This window comes from Hemibagrus wyckioides, linkage group LG25, assembly GCF_019097595.1.
Source record: "Hemibagrus wyckioides isolate EC202008001 linkage group LG25, SWU_Hwy_1.0, whole genome shotgun sequence".
Classification (NCBI taxonomy): Eukaryota; Metazoa; Chordata; class Actinopteri; order Siluriformes; family Bagridae; genus Hemibagrus; species Hemibagrus wyckioides.
The window spans coordinates 16,058,258-16,080,891 of NC_080734.1; the positions used below are offsets into that span (position 1 = coordinate 16,058,258).

Below are 22,634 nucleotides of genomic sequence, written 5' to 3' on the forward strand. Positions count from 1 at the left end.
CCTCATGTTTGCTAATCCCAGAGCTCTGAATAATACTGACTTCCATTTGTATGATGCTGGATTTGGATGTAGAAGATTGGGGAGGAAACAAAGAATGCATAACATTTGCAAAACAAATTATGCTGGCATTCAAGTTGTGTTAAAAGTTGCTGAAAGTCATCTGAACGCTGACATTTGAGAAAGATAAAATGTATAGTCTAACTGGGACCCTGTACACTGATTGACATCAGGGAACTGCTTACAGCACTGTGGTGGTTTTCAGGTACTCAAACAATAACGAAGTGAATCGTGGTCGTCAACACCCTCGGAAAAGCTTGCTGAGCAGAACTGAAATGCTGCCAGACTAAACAATTTACCATTTCTTCTAAATTATTTGTAATCCTATTTGACAAGGGATAAGATGCTCTCGAGCTGGTAGATGAACCATATTTGTAGTTTTGCCTGAAAATCACTGATGGATGGAAAGAACTCAGTCTGGCAGTCCAGTAGTCAGAAAACACAACATACAAAGAGCCACACTTCTGTTGAGCACACCATGCAAACAGAATGTAGACAGTGCAGGTGTCTGGTGAAGTACGCTGGTCTGTGCATGCAAACAAAAGTCAGCTGCACAGGAAAACAAAAACTTAAGCATGTGTGTGTTTTAAGTCAGCCAAGGTATGAGATGAGCATCCTTGCAAACTTTGATAAAACTGATAAAAATCAAGAGCTTTATCCTGAGCAAACTGGGAAGCTTGACAGACTTCCCAAACTTACACAGAAACTTTTGTTGCTTTGTTTTGTTTTCAAGGTGTTAATGCATGGCTGATTACCTCCTTCACTTTAAGTGTAGGTTTAAAAGGCAGACTGTAAAGATGCGTGTAGAAATGGATGCGCACCCCTCACAAAAACTTTTATAGCGCCAAATAGACTATTATTATAATTCTTATGATCAGGCACCCCTTACGCGTTATTAGGCTCAATTCTAACAATAAATAAATATTTAACTAGCAGTGCTATTGTGTGCCCAGCCCCTATTCCCGCGATAAGACTGTTTATAACGGCACTTACATCTGCTTAACGAGATAACAATGCGCATCAACACCCTTCACAAGTGTCAGGAATTAAAAGTGTGAGACTGTCGAGAGAGATTTGCACGGTGCAGGAGGGATCTTACTGGGGATAGATATTTAAATATCAAAAGGCAGAACTTGTGGTTTTGTTTAGGGTCAATGCCAGGGAATGATAGACTATAATACAATAAAGCTGTCGCGTAATGAAGCGCTCTCTCTCTCTCTCTCTTTGCAACTCTGCATCTTACACTAAAACCCAGGTCTTTCTGTATGCAATGGCTGCAACACTCACCTAAAAGCAGGCAGATGATATCCAGGACGATCAACAGTTTCCTCTTGGTTGTGCCGGTGCTGTTGTTGTTGAACGTTGATGTGCCGCCGTTTCTCGTTTCTGATGCCATCGCTTTCTCGTACATGTACGACTGCATCCAACAGACAGTCTACTCGATTCTCTGGAAAAGTCTCAGTCCGTACACTAACCTACGAATCCCAGAAAAAAACTACAACAACTTAAGGACGTGTCAGCAAGGAAGTCAAGTCTAGGGAATCCCGTTTACTTTTGGAAAGAAGTCCTGAAAAGTTGCGCTTTAAAGATAAACAAAAAGTCCAAATGTCCCCTCAAAACGTGATTTCTTTTTCTTTTTTTTTCACGGAGAAAACGTGTCTAAGCGTTTAAGCGTACCTTTCAAATAAAACCGATACAGTGGTTTAATGTAACTATAACTTTGCAGTTCACTTTGGATTCAGGGGTGTTTGAAGAGGCAGAGAGCGCGGTGCTTTAAAAGTGCTGAGGGTCCAGCTCCACATTTAAGAAACCTTGCGTGATCTCCTCCTTCTCCTCCTCCTCCTGCTTTACTCTCAGTGCTAAGTCCCTGGGAAAGGCTCAGCCCCTTCCTCCTCCTACCGCTCTGTGGGCTGTGAGCGCGCACAATTACGCACGCCAGTAGGGATCGGATTAAGTGTGCACATGAGCACAGCACAGCACTAGTCACAGTTCATTCATAAGGCAATTGCACGTTGTTGTGAAACCTGGAAAACTCACGATAAACATCCTGATGTGCCTGAGAAGAGAGAGAGAGAGAGAGAGCGAGAGAGAGAGAGAGCAGTAATTAGAAATGATCGCATTTTATATATTTAGTTAGTTAGTTAGTTAATTATTTACTTACTTACTTACTTAATAAATACTACTATATACACTGGCACACCTACTTCATTCACTCATTCGCGAGAACACTGAGTGCAAGGCTGGAGAGATTACTCTCTCATAGGAAAGGAAATCTCACTGCACATAACTCAGTCACACCTACTGACAAATTCGTGAAGCCATTAATCCTACCTGTATGATTTCAGACAGTGGGGAAAACTGGTGAACCCAGAAGAAACCCACACAAACATGTGGAAACTCCGCAAGCTCAAGTTCGAACCCAGGATCCTGGAGTAGTGAGGTGATAAACACCGTCTGCTTGCGCCTCCGATGAGCACTAAACAGATTCTGATTATCATATGATGATGATGATGATGATTATTATTATTATTATTATTAGTAGTAGTAGTAGTAGTAGTAGTAGTAGTAGTAATATAAAAGAAGGAAAGTTCGTGCCCATAACCAAAGCTTAGGGAATATTACCTGCTACAGTGTTCTGTGATATTTATATTCAGCTTGAGCGTGGTCTAAAATCTCAGCACTGATCCACTTCTGCCATCTAGTGGTACAGACTACTACTGCTATTACTATTGCTATAACTAACTATTACTACTACGATAATAATAATAATAATAATAATAATAATAATAATAATAATAATAATAATACATAGAACAGTACAAATATGTTGAATGCAAACCTTAAATCTGTTTTCCTACTTATGAAACCCAAACCAGTTGTGATAAAGAATCATGGTTATTTCAATTAAATTCAAGAGGAAACGATTTATTCTAGGGTCGAAGTTAATATAAGACAATTACATGTTTTGTTTAAGTCAATTAGGTTCGTAACTAGGCTAGAATAGCTACAATAACAACTAGATCTTTATTATTACTTAACAGTAATCACTACTGCAGAATCATAAAAATAAAAGAAATGAACTGTCAGAACTCTGACACTAAATAAATAAATAAAAGTGTATTTTACGAAATAAAGAGAAATTTCCCCTATACGGTTTTAGTGTGTAGTGGATAATACTAACAGGCTGCATCAATCTTATCCTATATTTGCTTATTTAGCCTAACACGTGCTGCTTCAAAAAAGTGGTCATTTATTCCCCGCCCATATTTTTTCCACGCTCCCGAATGCACTGACCCGAGATCAGCCTTCCTGGCGCACGGATTTTACTTTACTGTTTACTGTTCACGTTACTTTACTGAACAATCCGATCTGAGATCAGTCTTAGCCCTGCCAGCTTGAAGGCCCGTCTGGTAAAATCGAGCCCTGCCCCTTTACGCATTACAGCCCCGCCCCCTTTCTGCACTCTGGCTAAACCGAGCGAACGGAACACGAATAGTAAAATGGCTGAGAAGCAGAAGCACGAAGGCAGGGTCAAGATAGGACACTACATCCTTGGAGACACGCTCGGAGTCGGCACGTTTGGCAAAGTGAAGAGTTAAGTCGTATGGCTTTTCTGTGGTTTTGCCGAGCTTGAACGGGAATACGCGTTAAACGTTGTTTTTTTTTGTGGCTGTTAGCGTTAAACTTGCCGGCGGTCGATCAGTTTACGCAAAAACACGCAGCGCGGTTTGCGCACCAGACGCGCGTATGCGTAAACGGTCGAGTTTCTCCCTGCACCTCAGCGTGACATACCTTCCCATGGCACTGTTTGTAAACGCTGTGTGTGTGTATTTAGGCCTACATTGCTGTAGGATATCTAAGCAAAAACACTGCTTATTGATCCCGAATAATTGTCAGTGATATAGTAAATTTGGCGCTACATGTAACTGCAGTATTAAACGTTAGGTTGTAGCATACTATTTCTGTCTACTAATGTAGCCAGGGTTCACAGTAACACCGAGGGTAGGCGGAGTTTAATAAATGATATATTTACACATTTTGTGTCGTCTGTTTTTCATCGTATTCTCTGAATTCTGATCCAGTTGACCGTAAATCAACGGGAAAACCCACTGCGTGTTCGTTACACTGTGCTGAAATCCATCTTTCAATCATGGTGCGTTTATGTCTTATGACAATGTGCGTTATTTTATCATTTTCTCTTGTAGCTTGTATGTTAGTGAGATATTATATTATAGTATCATAGTTTGTCTGACCTTGAGGACACAGTAACGGAATCTAGATAAAACCAACAACTGTGACCGGAGAAGTCGCCAAACCCTCCCCTCTGTCACAGTCCTGATTTTCACCGCCCCCATGTGGCCTCGTGGCCTCACAACTCTAATCTAATTCTATTGTAGAGAATGTATTTGTTCTTTACCATTACATTTGTTGCTTTTATTATCAATTGGTGCCGAAAGAAGTGAATGTTTTATGTTAAATGTCAGTGTTTTTTCACTAAAATGATTATCTATGATTATCTGTCGTTGCGGCCACGCCCCCACCACAATAATAACAACAACAATGGAAGGGCTTAGCCACGCCCCTCATAGATTATAAGACCAGATTGAGACGAAATTAAGTTTCATGTAGTTTTTTCCTTAACAAGAAATTTTTTTTTCTATTAAATTTTATTAATTAATTATTTAAAATAATAATTATTATGTTAATATTTCAATAATCATTTCTGTTTAACTTAAATGTAAACTAAACTCTCTCTCTCTCTCTCTCTCTCTCTCTCTCTCTCTCTCTCTCTCTCTCTCTATATATATATATATATATATATACATATATATGTATATATATGTATATATATGCTATATGGCCAATGACTGACCATCACACCCATATGTATAAACGTGCCATTCCAGATTTTTTCTCCCTATGCTGTTATAATAAGCTCCACTCTTCTTGGAAGGCTTTCCGCTAGATGCTGGAGTGTGTCTGTTGGGATTCATGATCATTCAGCTACAAGAACATTAGTGAGATCAGACCCTGATGTTAGATGAGGAGGTCTGAAGTGCAGTCAGTGTTCCAGTTCATCCCAGGGGTGTTCAGTGGGGTTGAGTCAGAGTCAGGTCTCTGTGCAGGACACTTGAGATTTTTCACTCCAAACTTGGCAAACCATGTCTTCATGGAGCTCGCTTTGTGCACAGGGGCATTGTCATGCTGGAACAGTTTTGAGCCTCTTACTTGCATTAAATGCTACAGTAAACACAGGCATCTTATATAATTGTGTGCTTCCAACTTTGTTGCAACAGTTTGAGGAAGACCCACATGCGTGTGTGATGGTCAGGTGTCCACAAACCTTTGGTCATATAGTTAACATAGGGGCGTAATGCAGTGCCATTAACTGTATTCATATCTGTATCTATTTAGTGGTCAGTATATTCAAATCTTCTTTCATATTCAACTTTAATGTCTTTTTCCTGTGTGTACAGAGCCACTGAGGCACTTCTAGGGAAAAAAGCCTAAATCACAAATTATATAAAAATATGTGATGAAAGACAGAACAAAATATTAATGCAGTTTGATTGGAGCGTGTAAGATTACATGGTGCTTCCCTTGCAGCCTATAAAGGTTGCTATAAAGGAACACATTCAGAGGAACATTACTTTGCCAAGTAACGATACTATCACAAGATGCTAAACGAGCCTAGTGTTTGCTTGTTCACTTGCAGGTCATATCACACCATGTTTGTCTTTGCAAATTCAGGGATGGGAAGCTTAACACTGAAACAATGAAACCATTGTTTTGTTAGAAGCCTAAAGCAGGATGCCACTGACCTCCGGGTCCCGTAGTCCGATTTCTTTAAATTTGAACCGATCTTTCGCCAGCTGTGTTTGAGGAAACTGTTGGTGGTGGTGTTGCTGCAGCTGGGATTTCATTTGTGTGCCGGCGTGTGTGTGTGTGTGTGTGTGTGTTTTTGCCTAACAGTCGGAGAGCACCAGCTAACAGGGCATAAGGTTGCTGTTAAGATCCTAAACAGGCAGAAGATTCGCAGTCTAGATGTGGTCGGCAAAATCAAACGAGAGATCCAGAACCTCAAGCTGTTCCGGCATCCTCACATCATCAAGCTGTAAGTGGAAGAGCACACACACACACAGACACACTTGTGGTGAAACAATTCATTTTTGTGATAAGATGCAGTTATGGTGATGTCTCGATGTGTCACACTTTTCGAATGCACTCCTGAATATTATGCAATTGGTTTCCACATTCAGGATTATGAAGGTCCACTAATTGCAACTTCATAATGATGACTCATTTCATCTCTTAGAAGCATTTACCAAATCAAAAGCTGTTTATTCGGATGTAACAAAAGTAAGATAGTTTTCAAAGGTGACACGCTCAGTCTGGGTGGTGAGTGTGTGAATCACAGGGATGTTCCCAGTGTTGCCGATTATGTACTGTGCAGTCAGTCACACAGCGCTCAGTTTTAGAATACTGCACTCGACACCAGAGAATCTGAACTTCCTAGTCTCTGTACTGATTTAATCAGTGTGTGTCTGTCCATGAATCAGCAATCCTGTGTGTCTGTCTGTCTGTCTGTCTGTCCATGAATCAGCAATCCTGTGTGTCTGTCTGTCTGTCTGTCTGTCTGTCCATGAATCAGCAATCCTGTGTGTCTGTCTGTCTGTCCATGAATCAGCAATCCTGTGTGTCTGTCTGTCTGTCCATGAATCAGCAATCCTGTGTGTCTGTCTGTCTGTCCATGAATCAGCAATCCTGTGTGTCTGTCTGTCTGTCCATGAATCAGCAATCCTGTGTGTCTGTCTGTCTGTCCATGAATCAGCAATCCTGTGTGTCTGTCTGTCTGTCCATGAATCAGCAATCCTGTGTGTCTGTCTGTCTGTCCATGAATCAGCAGTCCTGTGTGTGTGTGTGTATGTCTGTCTGTCCATGAATCAGCAGTCCTGTGTGTGTGTGTGTGTATGTCTGTCTGTCCATGAATCAGCAGTCCTGTGTGTGTGTGTGTGTATGTCTGTCTGTCCATGAATCAGCAATCCTGTGTGTCTGTCTGTCTGTCCATGAATCAGCAGTCCTGTGTGTGTGTGTGTGTATGTCTGTCTGTCCATGAATCAGCAATCCTGTTTGTGTGTGTGTATATCTGTCTGTCTGTCCGTGAATCTGCAGTCCTGTGTGTGTGTGTGTATGTGTCTGTCTGTGAAACAGCAATCCATTGTGTGTGTGGCTGTCTGACTGTCTGTCTGTCTGTGAATCAGCAATCCTGTGTGTGTGTGTGTGTCTGACAGTGTAGCAGCAATCGTGTAGGTGTGTGTGTTTGTCTGTCGGTCAGTTGGTGTATCAGCAATCTTGTTTGTGTAAGTCCGCCTGTCTGTCTGTCTGTCTGTCTGTCTGTCTACCTGTGAATCAGTAAACGTGTGTTTGTGTGTGTCTATGAATCAACAATCTCTTGTGTGTGTGTCTTTGTCGGTGAAGAGTAATTGTTCTGTGAATTGTTCTGTCAGCAATTTTGTGTGTGTGTGTTTGTGCGTGTGTGTGAGAATCAGCAATCCTATGTGTGTATGTGCCTGTCTGTCGGTCTGTCTGTCTATCTGTCTGTGAATCAGCAGTCCTGTGTGTGTGTGTCTGTCTATCTATGAATCAGCTCAATTCCATTGTGTGCGTCTGTGTGTGTGTCTCTGTCTGTGAACAGCAAGTATTCTCTGAATTGCCGTGTCTGCAATCCTGTGTGTGTGTGTGTGTGTGTGTGTGTGTCTGTCTATCTATGAATCAGCTCAATTCCATTGTGTGCGTCTGTGTGTGTGTGTGTGTCTCTGTCTGTGAACAGCAAGTATTCTCTGAATTGCCGTGTCTGCAATCCTGTGTGTGTGTGTGTGTGTGTGTATGTCTGGGTCTGTCTCTGAATCAGTAATCCTGTGTGTGTGTCTGTGTGTGTGTGTGTGTGTGTGTGTGTATGTCTGGGTCTGTCTCTGAATCAGTAATCCTGTGTGTGTGTGTGTGTATGTGTGTGTGTGTCTGTGTATCTCTGTCTGTGAACAGCAAGTATTCTGTGAAATTGCCCTGTCAGCAATCCTGTTTGTGTGTGTGTGTTTATGTATGTGTATGCATATTTTCATCTAGCTATAGAGAAGGATGGTGTCAGACATGTTTGTTGTATTAGCCTCATGTGTTGTTTTCATATTCAGCAGACTGTAGTGTTTCAGTCCACAGCTCACACACCCTCAGTGCTATAACTCACAGAGAAGCCATTATAGATTTGTAGTTATCTTCCAGCTCCGCGTTGCTGCTTACTGAAGCCATCTGTGCTTTCCCTGAGCTAATATGTAATAGAAGTGATATCTTATGATGAACCTCGTATTGAACGATAGAATATGATGCCCTGTATTGTTCTACCCTTACAGTATAACATAATACAATAACACAATAATCCATACGTCATCTGATCTGCTGTATCATGACAATGCGAACTTTTTGCCTCAGCTCTTTAAAGTTACAGTGTCCTTATCCTGACACTTTCTACAAATCCACTCCAGCATCCCTTTCAGCCATACTTTTCCTCCTCTATCATTCTGCTGAGCTGAGCAGATCTGAAAGCAGCTTTTCCTCCACTTTCTCCTGCAGTGAAGAGTCTGTCTCCTGTCATCAAAACCGCAGAAAGCTTGCAGCGAGTAAGAGGAGACAGAAACCTGTTAAAACACGAGCTAGAGCTCAGCCGTCACGCTTCACAGGCAGACGGCGTGTCTTCCCGAAGCTGCTGCGGGAGTCTCGCTGTCCCTCTAGAGGAGCCGATATCAAAGCTGAGCGTGTGAAAGCCAGAGGAGACAGCACACTGAATACAGAGCGCTACACGAGTGTTATTGATAGCTCCATTGTGAAAAAGGTCCGTGTCAGATCTCATCGGCTGTGATGTCCGTTAAATACGCGGTTTGACCTTTAACGCTACAAGGCTTCTCAACGTGCGTACAGCAGCAAGCAGCGCTGACGTTTACTCTCACTGTGACAATGACGAGCTCAGCTGCTATCAGGGCAAATATTATGCCTGTTAGATCATACCGATAGTCTAAAGTTAGCATTTGAAATATAGACATTGGACCTTGATTCGGCAAGATATCATGACATGCATTCAGCAAAAACCCTCTTCAAACATGAGTACAGCTATCATAGAAATTAATTACATCTGATGCATTCATTACACTGGTAGTAGATTGCGGTATCACCAATTTGAGTATAAAAAAATATAAATAAATTAATAAAAATTAATCCACCACTTTTGACTGAAAAAGTTGCAAAAAATATTGGAGGGACTGATTTACTCATATTACTGCTGTTACATTGATATAAACCACCCTCTAGTTTGTAACTATTTCATTCTTCTGATTATTTGTACATATCTGGGCCTCAATTCTCAGTTTTAAGTCTTTTTGGCAAACTTGTGTGTAAATGGAATTGATGCTAAAGCTAAACCGGATTAAAATATTCTACCGGATTTATAAAAGGCTGATTTTGGTCATACTCACGTGTGTATGGTGATCATCTGTAATGTGCAAAGCATCTTTCCTGAAGCAGCTCATTTGCAGGAAGTGACAGTAAAACAACATTAAAGACATCCGGGAGCACAGAATGAACGCTCAGGGTGCAGAAATGGAAGTTTTTGTGACTCACCTTTGCCAATAAAATCTTTAAAAATATACATATAATAATAATAATAATAATAAGCAACAGCTAAATCTCCAAGACGATTCATTTGTTTACTCGTCCTGCATTTATTCAGCACCTTTTCTTCTGTTATAATTGAATGACGTGGTTTATTTGACTTAATTTATGGGTTTATGTTGGCTTGTTATTAATTGCTAATTGTTATTTTTAATATTTGTTGAATAACGCCAATTATATAGCAACTGGCTTCCACACAAAAGTTCTTGACTATTCTTAGTCCTAATGAACTAGCGTGAGGATGTGTTTTTCATAAAGACTGCAAAGCACTTAGATACAATAATTCATTGTTAACACTCATATGAATAATTTAGGCACAAAGCCATTCATATCTAGCTTGATAAAGGAGACTTTTTTTTTTTTTTTTTTTTAGTATATTATTTACTATAATAGTACTAAGTACATTTCCATTTCTTGCATTATGACACACAAGTTCACTCAGGATGACTTATATTATCTTCTTCTTCTTTCGGCTTTTCCCTTCAGGGGTCACCACAGCGAATCATCTCTCTCCACCTATCCCTAACTTTTGCATCCTCAACACTTACACCCACTAGCATCATATCCTCATTTATTCCATCCATATACCTCCTCTTTGGCCTTCCTCTTTGCCTCCTTCCTGGCAGCTCCATGTCCAACATTCTCCTACCAATATAGTCACTCTCCCTCCTCTGATCATGTCCAAACCATCTTAATCTGTCCTCCCTAACTTTGTCCCCCAAACGTCCAACATGAGCCGTCCCTCTGATGTACTCGTTCCTAATACCACCTCCACCTGTCTGCCCTACAGCACACCTCACCACTGTCCTGCTCCTCTTATACATGTCCTGCACCACTCTGACATACTTCTCTGCTACTCCTGACTTCCTCATATAGTACCACAGCTCTTCTCTTGGCACCCTGTCATACACTTTCTCCAAGTCTATAAACACACAGTGCAACTCTCTCTGACCATCCCTATACTTCTCCATCTACATTCTCAGAGCAAAAATTGGATCTGTTGTGATGACTTATATTATATATATATAAGATTAAATTCAACCAACTGAATTTTGTCCCATAACTGCAAAACACATTAACAAACCAAAAACACATCACATTTAGAAACATGCTTGTGCTCTATGGTTGTGAGCATTAATTATGAAGGTAATATGCATCCCATTAATATAAAACTGTGAGCTTTAAACACTTTTATCACTGCAAGTGACTACAGTAAATACAGTAAAACCTAATGACATAAGAGGTTACACATTCACATAAATTTAATGTAATATGTAAGTAACTGAATAGGACCTGTGTGTGTGTGTGTGTGTGTTGCAGGTATCAGGTGATCAGCACCCCCACAGACTTCTTCATGGTGATGGAGTATGTATCTGGAGGCGAGCTCTTTGACTATATCTGTAAACATGGAAGGGTAAGAATCCCACGTTATGCTCCCTAAAGTGTGTTTATCTGTCATGTAGATTGCTCTTAATCACTGTAAGACATTTCAAAAAGTTTTGCTGTATTAAAAAATGTGAGTAAAGCTTTGTTTCAACTCACAAGCAGCCAGGACAACGGATTACTTAAAGATTATTTTTCGAAAACTTGGCAACTTGAGTTCAATATCTGAAACTGGTCAAGAGAATTAAAGATAAAGAGAAGAAAGGAGTTCACATAATTTAAAGAGGCTATCATGTTCTACTGTTTTACTGATAGACAGATTGCCAGCTCTCCTCTTCCATTTCAGTGAATAATAAGGAGTATTAGATGGGTATTTGACCATCCAGAATTTGATTATCGACAAATAGACTACAGACTAATTTCTTTTTTACAGATAAATGGTAGACTATAATGAAATGGCCAGTGAGTGACTATTAGACATAAGGTGTAGTTTTTATAATGGTATAGTCATCGAAACAGTTCAGCTTAACCACTTAGCCTTGCTAAATATTATACATAACTGTTTCTGGACTGGGGCAGACTCTGTGTTCTGTTATAATCAGGGGTGGAAGTCACTAGCCTGGGCCAAGCAGATTTCACGCCTGAGATAGCTTTTTGTTCATAGTTACCCAGCGAACCTGTAACAATATGCACTACATCAAGTGCATACTGAAATATCTTATTACAATATATTAGTTACAACAATTCAGCACGTCAGGTCTCGTTCCCAGGCAACCCAAATGTAAGGCTGGGACTCACACTGTGGGCTTTTGTTTTCCTGGTGAGCTCATGAATTTATCATGTTTTAGTGTCCATCCCTTTAGAAGATGCTGGAGGTTTAAACAAACTGTTGAAAGGCTGGAGGATGACATGTGTTCCCAGTGTGCCCAAAGCAATCATTATTCGATTTAGTTCAATCCAGTAGCATTTTTAAACAATGGACGTTGTCGCAAAGCAGCTTTACAGGAATGTACAAATTCAGGCTATAATTTATAAGACGTAAATTTAGATTTACCCTTAATGAGTGATGGTGGTGAGGAAAAACTCCCTGAGACGACATGAGGAAAAGACCTTTAGAGGAACCATATTCAAAAGAGAAGTCATCCTCATCTGTGTGACAGCGGATAATGCGATTGCAGTAATGTCCTTTCAATAATTGATATTCTTTATAATGTTTATAATGCTTGATTTAACAGCAGCCATCTTTCCACTGTGCATAAAAATAGTGTTAATGGTAATTGTCATGATCAGTTTTGATTTTTTCATAAAATACTTGGCCGTCTGTCAGCTTTTGGCAGGAAGGAATTAGTCCTAAATGAAAAATGAACTCAGAAACTCCACTGATCTACTAGTTCCTCAAGAGCTCTTGGTTGCTGTTGAAGAAAGGACATTATCAACATTTATATTATGTACTGTCCGATGTCACCCAAATGAGGATGAGCCTTGTTCCTCTCAAGGTTTCTTCCTCATACCATCACAGGGAGCTTTTCCTAGCCACCGTCACCTCAGGCTTGCTCATTAGGTATAAAATAGTACCGTAACTTTATAATTATTTTTCTATGTTTCTATACTTCTGTAAAGCTGCCTTGAGACGATGTCCATTGTTAAAAGCACTATACAAATAAATTGAATTGACTTCAACTATAATGAATTCAGAAATTATGCCGATGCTCATATTCATAAGTGCCTCGTTACACAATTACACAGTGTACAGAAAGTAAGTGATTTATAATCGACAATCTGGTGTCACTCAGATGAGAATGCCTTCTCTTTTGAGTCTGGTTCCTCAAGGTTTCTTCTTCATATTGAGTTCTTCCTCACCACCGTCACCTTTGACTTGGGGGATGAATTGAAATTGTATCATTTATATTCCTCCAAAACTGCTTAGCGAGAAAACACTATACAAATAAAATGGAATTGAATCAAATTGTAGGCGTTCATACATGTAAGGTTCATTCTCTCGCCGTCTCCTCTCTCTGAGCAGGTAGAGGACAACGAAGCACGGCGCTTGTTCCAACAGATCATCTCTGCAGTGGACTACTGCCACAGACACATGGTGGTGCATAGAGACCTGAAACCGGAGAATGTCCTTCTGGATGGCAACATGAACGCCAAGATCGCCGATTTCGGTACACAGGAACAGAGAGTTGCTAAGCAACAGGCAGTTTTGACATCTCCTCTGGCATTTAGTCTGTTAAACAGGTTGTCTGGTCATCTAGGGAAGAAGATGTCAAGATCGAGATTGTAGATAATGACAGCTATTAGGGAAAACAATTCCTAGAGCCATGGAACTTAACAAATGAAATTCCGTAGCATGTTTTGCAGAAACTGTAAGAAAGAGCAGCTTCCTGTTACTGTTACTTCACAGAAAGAATCTCTCTGACCTCTCGTCACCTTTATCTCCCTCTTGATGGTACTATTTTAATATGCGTGTGTCACGTATAATGTTCTGCTTTGACTATGGGTAATATATTATAATATTTTACACACCCGAGTTATCCCTAGACTTTACATTTGCATTTCAAAAGCGTTATCTACATACCTGCCACTGGCTTGGACAGAAAAGGTTTTTCCTTTTTTTGACCTCTGAACCCAATTAGTTGGGTTATAACTTTAAATCAGTCAAATGGAACAGCTTTTTTCTATAATTTTATCGCAACTTGTGCTTTTACAATTCACATTCATACAATTTGCTTATGCGGTTTTGCTAAAAATAAAGAGATCCACTAAAAAAAAGAAAGAACTATAAACCTGTATTAAGTTCATTATAGGAATTGCAAAATTATAAATGACTAGAAAACAGAAAAAGGCAGAAATGGAGTAAATATGGGAATATGCGGAGGAATTTAACCTGTTTACTAAAGCAACGTTCACACATTTTATCTCTGCAAGTCGCCAGTTGCTGTATTATGAACTTGCCAGTAGGCGTTTCTACTACACGTTGCCATAGCTACAGCGTTTATCAGTGAGTGGGGCGACTAGCATTCAGCCTGACGACAAATTAGTTTTCTTGCCCATAAAATAAAGCATTCTGCAGGGAGATTTTGGTGTTTCTGTATACTGCCACAGATCATGTGACCTGACAGAAATGAGTAGCTCCATATTCGCATAAAGTTCAACTTTTCTCAATTTTATCACATTGCCGGACACACCCACATCTAGTCGCTAGCGCTCGCTCATGATGCTCGTGTCACTAGAAGTCGGAACACTCATTGAAAATGAATGATCTCCTGCTGCTTTGTCGCTGCGAATCGCTGTAGGTGTGAACGCAGCATAACTCTTCTTCTTCTTGTCCATTCGTTATTCCACAGTATTTAAAAAGCTTCCAGGCTCCTAATTTTAACTGTTATTTATTTAATTTCTATTATTTTTGTGAGAGTACTTTCCCATTCTTTAATCGTTGGCACCATATCCACATCCATTTCTAGTGCTCCCAGGCAGCTATATGTAACATACTGCATTTCTTCTATTGCATTTTAAGTCTCTATAAGGAAAATCTCTTTTATTGTGGCCTCCTAAATTGTTCCAAGCATCCTCATCTCGTGTTTTATTTTAGGCTTGTCCAACATGATGTCAGATGGTGAGTTCCTGAGAACAAGCTGTGGTTCACCTAACTACGCTGCTCCAGAGGTCATCTCTGGAAGGTAGGAAGTCATGATCTCAAAGCTAAATTTGTAAGGCATGTGCTGCCACCATGTTTGTGCTACATGAAAATGTAGCCTACGTGGCTCTTGGAGAGGATAGGCTTTCATATGACAAAACATGATGTCATGTTTATTTTTAAGAAATTCACTGACTAAATGGAAAAAAGTCATGTGTTTGTAACACAAAACTGTAAGGGTTTCTTTTGTTTGTTCTCACAAACACACTTTACCTATATACCGTGTGGTCCCTGAAAGACTGTACGCAGGTCCAGAGGTGGATATCTGGAGCTGTGGCGTGATCCTGTACGCTCTGCTGTGTGGCACGTTGCCCTTCGACGATGAGCATGTACCCACGCTATTCAAGAAGATCCGCGGAGGAGTGTTCTACATCCCCGAGTACCTCAATCGCTCTGTGGCCAGCCTGCTAATGCTCATGCTCCAGGTGGACCCTCTGAAGAGAGCCACAATCAAAGACATCAGGTTAGATATTCGAAATGCTGAGGCCTCAAGACGTCATGGAGCAACAGGTTTTTAAATAGCAACATAAACACAAACTGGAACAACATAAACTTGTCCTAACCCCTTCCTAGTGTTGCATACAGTACTCAAGTGTTATGCAACAGTAAATATACACAGAATCTTTCTAGGAAATATGTTCAGTGAAAGTTACCCATAGGAAAACTACTAAAACTAAAGATGAAGCTTTAAAGTCTCTGATATTATTTGTAGATAAGGATCAGAAGTACTTGGGTATCAGAAATACAGAAAGAGCGTTTCTTTTGTTGCTTTACATTGGTTTTTGGCTTTACATACTTCAACCAAAAGCTGGAATATTCTGGAAAGTAGGGTGTTATTTGTAATTAAGGATCTGAAGTACTTGCAAATGTTAAATCTACTTACACTATATGAGCAAAAGTTTGAGGACTCCTGACCTTTCCTCCCCTTGGCCTCCCATTCCAGGTTTATTTCCTCTTTGCTGTTATATTAAGCTCACTCTTCTGGGAAGGCTTTCCATTAGATATTGAAGTGTGTCTGTGGGGATTCAGCTACAAGAGCATTATTGTAAGAGTGAGGAGGTCTGGGGTGCAGTCAGGGTTCCATCCATCCATTTTCTATACCCACTTTATTCCTAATTAGGGTCACGGGGATCTGCTGGAGCAGATTGGGTGAAAGGCACACCTTAGTACACCCTGGACAGGTCGCCAGTCCATCACAGGGCCACATGTAGACAGACAATCACACACACAATAACATTCACTCCTAAGGGCAATTTAGAATTACCAATCAACCTTATGTACATGTTTTTGGACTGTGGGAGGATACCGGAGTACTCGGAGCAAACCCACGCAGAACATGCAAACTCCACACAAAAAGGCCCCTACCTGTTCGAACCCAGGATTCGAACCCAGGACCTTCTTGCTGTGAGACAACAAGGGTGCCAGTTCATCCCAAAGGTGTTCAGTAGGGTTGAGTCAGAGTCATGACACCAATCTTAGCAAACAAATATATTTATGGTGCTCACTTTGTGCTCAGGAGCATTGTCATGCTGGAACATTTTTGAGGCTCATAGTTCCACTGAAGGGAGACAAACATCTTCTAGACAATTGGTTGCATACAGATTTGTGGTAACATTTAGTATGGTCACGTGTCCACATACATTCGTTCAGAAAGATGATGTGCTGACTGTCCGACTATGTCCCTTCAGAGAAGACGAGTGGTTTAAGCAGGATCTGCCCAGCTACCTGTTCCCAGAGGACGCTTCGTACGACAGCGCAGCGGTCGACGAGGAAGCTGTGCGTGACGTCTGTGAGAAGTTTGAGTGCGCAGAGTCAGAGGTGCTCAGCAGCCTGTACAGCGGCAACCCGCAGGACCAGCTGGCAGTCGCCTACCACCTCATCATTGACAACCGGCGTATCATGAACCAGGCCAGTGAGTTCTACCTGGCCTCCAGCCCACCCGCTGGCTCTTTCATCGACGACCACATCAAGCCACACCCTGAGAGGATGCCCCCACTGCTGGCAGACAGCCCCAAAGCCAGGTGCCCACTGGACGCCCTGAACACCACCAAGCCCAAACCTCTAGCAGTGAAAAAGGCTAAGTGGCATCTTGGTATACGCAGTCAGAGCAGACCCTACGACATCATGGCTGAAGTGTACCGTGCCATGAAGCAGCTTGAGTATGACTGGAAGGTGAGGCTCAAATACAAGTACATGCTTTATAGAAACACACTTAAAGGGATTACCTGTTTCTGAATGAACAAACCTGTCAATCCCTCCTAGAGTTTTTTTTTTTTTTTTGTGATTGTTGTGGCCCAAGATGCCACCAGGATTTTGTGGAGTTTTTTTGTGGAAAACTAATTGAATCACCAAAATCGCAAGCGTAGGATTCATTTTTTTGCTCATGCTCATAAATCTCATAAGAATATCACAAAATTTGCTTTGCAAAATTCACAAAATCCTGGAGGGGTTGGGTGAACAAGAAAAATCTAACGAGGCAAAAATGTGTGTACCTGATTGAGATTGAAAAATTCAAAAAAAAGAGAAGATGCTAAAATAGACATCTGGAGCAATTTGGCTGCAGACTGTTTGCACAACTATTTAATAGTAACGTGGTGATTAATTTTCTTTTCTCACTGCTTGGAATCATTTGGGAAAATATTAAAATCACATGCAAATGAGAAATGTGCCAAAGGTTTCAAAGAGGAAATTAAAACGTTAAAATGTATTGGTTTGTTCAACACTGTGAACTTAATTTTTAACCATTAAAAAAATTATTATTATTATTATTATTTGCACATCTTCTGTAATGACTGTAATGTAGGTAATGTACATGCTTAAGTGTGCATCTCTGATGTCATTCTAGGTGGTGAACCCCTATCACCTGAGGGTGCGCAGGAAGAACCCAGTGACTGGAAACTTTGTGAAAATGAGTCTGCAGCTCTATCAGGTGGACAACCGCAGTTATCTCCTGGATTTCAAAAGCATTGACGGTATGTGCATACGCATGGTCTAGGACAGGGTTCCTCAAATCTTTCCCTGGAGGGTCAATCCAGTGCAGAGTTTAGCTCCAACCCTGATCAAACGCCACTACCTGATTAGCGTGCTCAGGTGTGTTTGATTAAAGGTCGTAGCTAAACTCTGCAGGGGAAAGTGGATCTCGTGGGCCAGATTTGAGGATCCCTGGTCTAAGTTGTGAGTGTGAGTTGAACAGAAACTGTTAGGAAGTATAGAATAACATTTTAAAGGATTATATTGCTCAAGCAGACACAAGTCACAATTTGAATAAATTATATCTCATGATTTTTTACGAAAGAAATACAATGATGTGTGAATATTATTTAAATAAAAAAACCTGCATATCTATTTTGCATATCTCATGCCAAGTGTCCAGATTCAGCCATCTGGATTTGTCCAGGTTTTCAACGCTACTCGATTGAAAAATATCAGCAGCATTGACGTACTCTCTGGATGTATTTAAAGAAAAAGTACAAAAAAAGATTCAGAGAATTCAAAGAATATATCCACCTTAAATCATGCACTTATTTTAGTAACCGACTGTAAATTTCACTGAGGAACATGGCTAAGAAGAAGCACCGCATAATAACAGACTGCATTCTTGCTGTCTCATTGTAAAATTTGGATGTGTGAGAAATGCTGCCACTCCCTGAAGATGTCAAATACGGTCACGTAGCGATTCAGTGAGTACAGAGTGGAAAGCTTTTCCTTCGGAATGTAAGTGAAAGTCAAAAGTATGTAATCAAGTCAAAGGCAGAAGGGTTCACATACTACTAAAGACTAATTGAGTAATTGTACCTGATTAACTTCTGGTGACAATTCTGTAGTGATGGCATGTGACCAGTCAATGGTCTGGTCCTATTTGTAGCTCCACCCACATCTCTCTATCTGTTAGCTTGGTACAGCCTACTGTGTCTGGTGCCCAAGAGCTTTAACATTACAAGGATTTCCAATTTGTGCTTTCCAGATGACATCATCGAGCAGAAATCGGGCTCGTCCACGCCTCAGCGCTCCGGCTCTGCTGCAGGTCTTCACCGGCCCCGTCTCAGCATCGACTCAGCGGCCGTCTCTATGGATATGCCAACGCTTAGCAGCTCACTGCCGTGCTCTCTGCCTGGCAACATGCCCATGCTGGCACCACGACAGGGCAGCCATACCATGGACTTCTTTGAGATGTGTGCCAGTCTCATCACCACACTAGCACGCTGAAGCTCTCTCTCTCACTCACACACGCACACACACACATGAACCCACTCATTTATGCATAGTAACAGGAATCTGTAGATCTAAGGGTTTGGTTACATGTCTGCTGTAGATTCAGCCACAAATGAAAGTTCTCTCTCTCTCACACACACACACACACTTAGACACGATGCTTGCTGCTATACTGACCGTTCAGTTCATTGTAGCAGCACAGCATTCTGGGGCCTTTCCAGCTTTCAGAGTGCTTCATCCTTTTTTTTTTTTGTTTGTTTGTTTTTATACACATAACATTTTGATAAATATAATCTATTTATATTCTCTTCTCGATCACTTTAGTAGCTGAGTTGCTGGTTGATTGCAATGACATACCAAAAATTATGTTTATACGCATTCATATGCAAGAGATTACATTTATTATATATTAGATTATTTATTTTTTAGAGATATTTTATGCTGTTTAGTTTGTTTATTTAAGTGCGTGTTAGACGAGTGATAAATGGTTTGTTGTGAAAAGGCAGTTTGAGCATCGAGAGCGTGACAAGCATGTCGGCAAATACACGCCATCGACGTGGCACGTGTTGCTTCGCTTCCAGCTCCAGCAGCAGAAGCGAGCATGAAGTTCCTCAGCATTTTCCATCTGTACGTAAATATAGATGGTTTCCTTAAGCGCAGTGCCTTTTCTGCTGGATGGTGTTGTGCTAGTAACTTGTAAATGAATGGAATATTCAGTCAGAGACTCTTGACAGAGAGAGGAAGCGAGAGCGAGAGGGTGAATGAGTGCTGGCTTTAATCAAGTGTAGAGGCAAATCTACTGTATAGCTTGAACTCTGGGACAGAGAAAGATTTGGAGCAAGATGAAGAAGCCTCCATTTGTTATATATACATTACAGCACAGTGAACTGGATATTTTCTGTAAGTTGAGGTCAAAGCACATAAAGAGAGATTGAGAAAGTGGGATCTAATAGAAGGAAATAGAAGGAAGGGATTAAAAAATTAAATAAAACAAGCAACAGATGCATTTCTTTGCAGATTTGTGATACTGTACGGAGCGTGTGATGGCATGTATTTGGTGACATTTGGCAGAGAGATTATGAGTTAAAACCATTCGGAGCCTCCTCTGATGCCATATTATATTGTTTCTGACGATTTACACTTCGAGACATTGTGTTTGAACGTGTGCAGATCTATTAGACGTGTGTATCTCGTTCCCCTAAGCACTGGATTGTTCAGAGCCCCTGACCGCATAGTTTTCTACCAGGGGCTTCGTTTACTTCTGACTCTATGACTCCAGAAAGAGGAGTCCAGGAAGGCGATGGCAAAATGTCATGGTTTGTAGCGACAGCTCGTGATTCAGGCTACTACACAGTCACAGCATGAACGATGCTTAAATTATCACCAAGTATTTATTTATTTACCTTCTTCTATCTTACCTTCTTAATTTTAAATCAATAAATCTTAGTTGGAAATACATTATTTAAAAAAAAAAAGAATTGCGTGACAACAAATCCTCATCAGATAGTGAGAAAAGCACACAAACTAGCAAAGGTTTTAGCAGACTGAATGTTTTTATCACAACATTTAAACTAGCTGCTTAATCAACACATGATGTTTTGACCTAAATAAAATCTAAATCCTAACACCTAATTCTGGTAAAACTATGTCTATGTTTTCCTAAAGTAGAAATGTTCTTGGTGGGAAAAAAAATTAGTGACTTCCAGCCACAGTGTGGCGTAATGCCTGACGTATATTCTCAGATATCTAATTCCACATGATTAGACAGTTAGCCTTCTACCACACGAATCCTCTATGCTGGGATTTTCATCTGTAGTTAGCGCCTGTGTGGATGAGTTGGTCTTTCTGAATCTTCCTGGCCTCCTGTTTTGTACTGTTCTGTGAAACGTGACAGCATAACGTGAAATAGCTTCTGGCCATGATGCATGTTTGTGCATCAGTGTGTTTTTTGTATTTTATTTTATTTTATTTTTTTGTACCATGTTAGGTGCACTGTACTTTTGCAGGAAATCGATGCATCATCCATATCTGAATGTAAAAAATATCCAGCGTGGATGTGTGTTTTATTGTTAGTGGGCATATCGTGCCTTATTGTGTCTGTAAAAAAAAAAGCCTTTAAGTGTATACAGCAGAGGTCATACATTTGCATACGTCTGGCAGAATCTGCAAAATGTTAATAATTTTAAAATAATAATATAAATAATAATAAGAGAATATGCTATTCCACATAACAGATGTTTTAAACAGAATAAGTGTAAATGTTTATCCATCCATTGTCTATACCTGCTTGATTCCTAATTAGGGTCACAGGAGCCTATCCCAGCACGCATTGGGTGAAAGGCAGGGGTACACCCTGGACAGGTCACCAGTCCATAACAGGGACACACACACACAGGGACACACACACACACACACACACACACACACACACACACACACACACACACTTTAGAATTACCAGTCAACCTAATGTACATGTTTTTGGACTGTGGGATGAAACCGGAGTACCCGGAGTAAACCCACACAGGCCACACTGAAAGGCCCCTGCCTGTTCAAACCTGGGATTCAAACCCAGGACCTTCTTGCTGTGAGGCAACAGTGCTAACCATTAAGCCACCGTGCTGCCCCATCAATTTTTATATTTTTATTTTTATTATTTTGTTTAAAGATCTTTTTTTTTTCTCATTTAGTCCTCTCGTTCAGAAGCTAAATAAGATGAAAAATACAAGACAAAAATAACAACGATTTAAAAATATCTTGTTTAGATGTTTTTTTGAAGACATCTGTTATGTAAAATTTTTTGTCATTTTATTTTTATTATTATATAACCATTTTGCAGATTCGACACAGTGACTGTAAACTTCATCCTCAACTGTAGGCTTTGACTAAGCTGTTGATTGCAAAAAAAATGCAGTGGAACTGCTCCCCCTACTGCTGGATAATGCACCATTACACTGAAAATCGGTTCGTAACCACAGTTAAACCAGTTTTATTTAATAGATCATTTTCCACAACGCGTCATTTCACAATTCCGACACAACATGCAGTCAACGCTGCAAAGGACACGAGTCGTATTCCTCTGCAGCGCAAAGATCCGAAATCAGTAACCACAACCAAAGTGTCTTCGCTTCTCTCAGTCCGGTCTTGTATAAGAGCGTGTGCACACACACATACACACACACACATCACATACATGGTGTGTAAAATCCAATTCAGTGTTATGTGTCTGTTTCAGTGTCTGCCCCCCCCCTACCCACCCACAAATTATGCACTGCATGGTGTTCTTATTTGCACTTTATTATTTATTGTACAAAAAAAAGAGAAGTAAAAAGAAAAGCTGTATTGAGAATATAAATGCTATATTGTCTTTGTGGTTATTGGTAATAGATTCAGGTTAGAAGTACAAATAAATATGGTCCAGATATGCTAGGATGGATTATCCAAACACATCACAATATACCTGTTCATGCATACTAGTGTTTTCTTTCCCCCATGACTTGGGTGCATTTTGTTTAAACAATTAACCATTATCCGAACACTAAGATGGTCTAAAGCAGGTAAGACA

At 40.4% G+C, this 22,634-nt stretch overlaps 3 protein-coding genes across 4 annotated transcripts in view; 1 reads left to right on the top strand and 2 right to left on the bottom strand.

The window, feature by feature from the left end:
* The window catches only part of plpp3 (phospholipid phosphatase 3), a 32,155-nt gene extending 30,262 nt beyond the window's left edge, over positions 1 to 1,893 (bottom strand). Inside the window, exon 1 of one of the 2 annotated variants that reach the window (XM_058379244.1) lies at positions 1,345 to 1,893. In XM_058379244.1, the coding sequence (XP_058235227.1) occupies positions 1,345 to 1,480 (136 nt within the window). In that variant the 5' untranslated portion in view covers positions 1,481 to 1,893. The remainder of the gene's footprint in view (positions 1 to 1,344) is intronic. The other variant, XM_058379245.1, reaches the window with a different exon arrangement.
* Positions 1,894 to 3,505: 1,612 nt separating this feature from the next.
* Positions 3,506 to 22,349, top strand: prkaa2 (protein kinase, AMP-activated, alpha 2 catalytic subunit). Its single transcript, XM_058379242.1, has 9 exons — positions 3,506 to 3,651; positions 6,031 to 6,172; positions 11,095 to 11,188; positions 13,181 to 13,325; positions 14,753 to 14,840; positions 15,096 to 15,320; positions 16,546 to 17,029; positions 17,703 to 17,829; positions 18,822 to 22,349. Exons 1-9 carry the CDS (start codon positions 3,558 to 3,560, stop codon positions 19,061 to 19,063), a joined length of 1,641 nt encoding a protein of 546 aa, XP_058235225.1. The 5' UTR covers positions 3,506 to 3,557; the 3' UTR covers positions 19,064 to 22,349.
* A 49-nt stretch (positions 22,350 to 22,398) lies between these two features.
* Positions 22,399 to 22,634, bottom strand: part of LOC131345975 (transcription initiation factor TFIID subunit 3) — an 11,835-nt gene continuing 11,599 nt past the window's right edge. Inside the window, exon 18 of the mRNA XM_058379220.1 lies at positions 22,399 to 22,634. This exon is cut by the window's right edge and continues 591 nt beyond it. The gene's annotated coding sequence lies outside the window, so the exon portion shown is untranslated.

What these genes read in the sequence shown, in the direction of transcription:
- prkaa2 (XM_058379242.1), top strand. Translation starts at nt 3,558, where the DNA reads ATGGCTGAGAAGCAGAAGCACGAAGGCAGGGTCAAGATAGGACACTAC. An exon ending in CACGTTTGGCAAAGTGAAGA is followed by an intron (nt 3,652 to 6,030) that starts GTTAAGTCGTAT and finishes TTTGCCTAACAG; the next exon opens with TCGGAGAGCACCAGCTAACA. An exon ending in CCAGAGGTCATCTCTGGAAG is followed by an intron (nt 14,841 to 15,095) that starts GTAGGAAGTCAT and finishes GGTCCCTGAAAG; the next exon opens with ACTGTACGCAGGTCCAGAGG.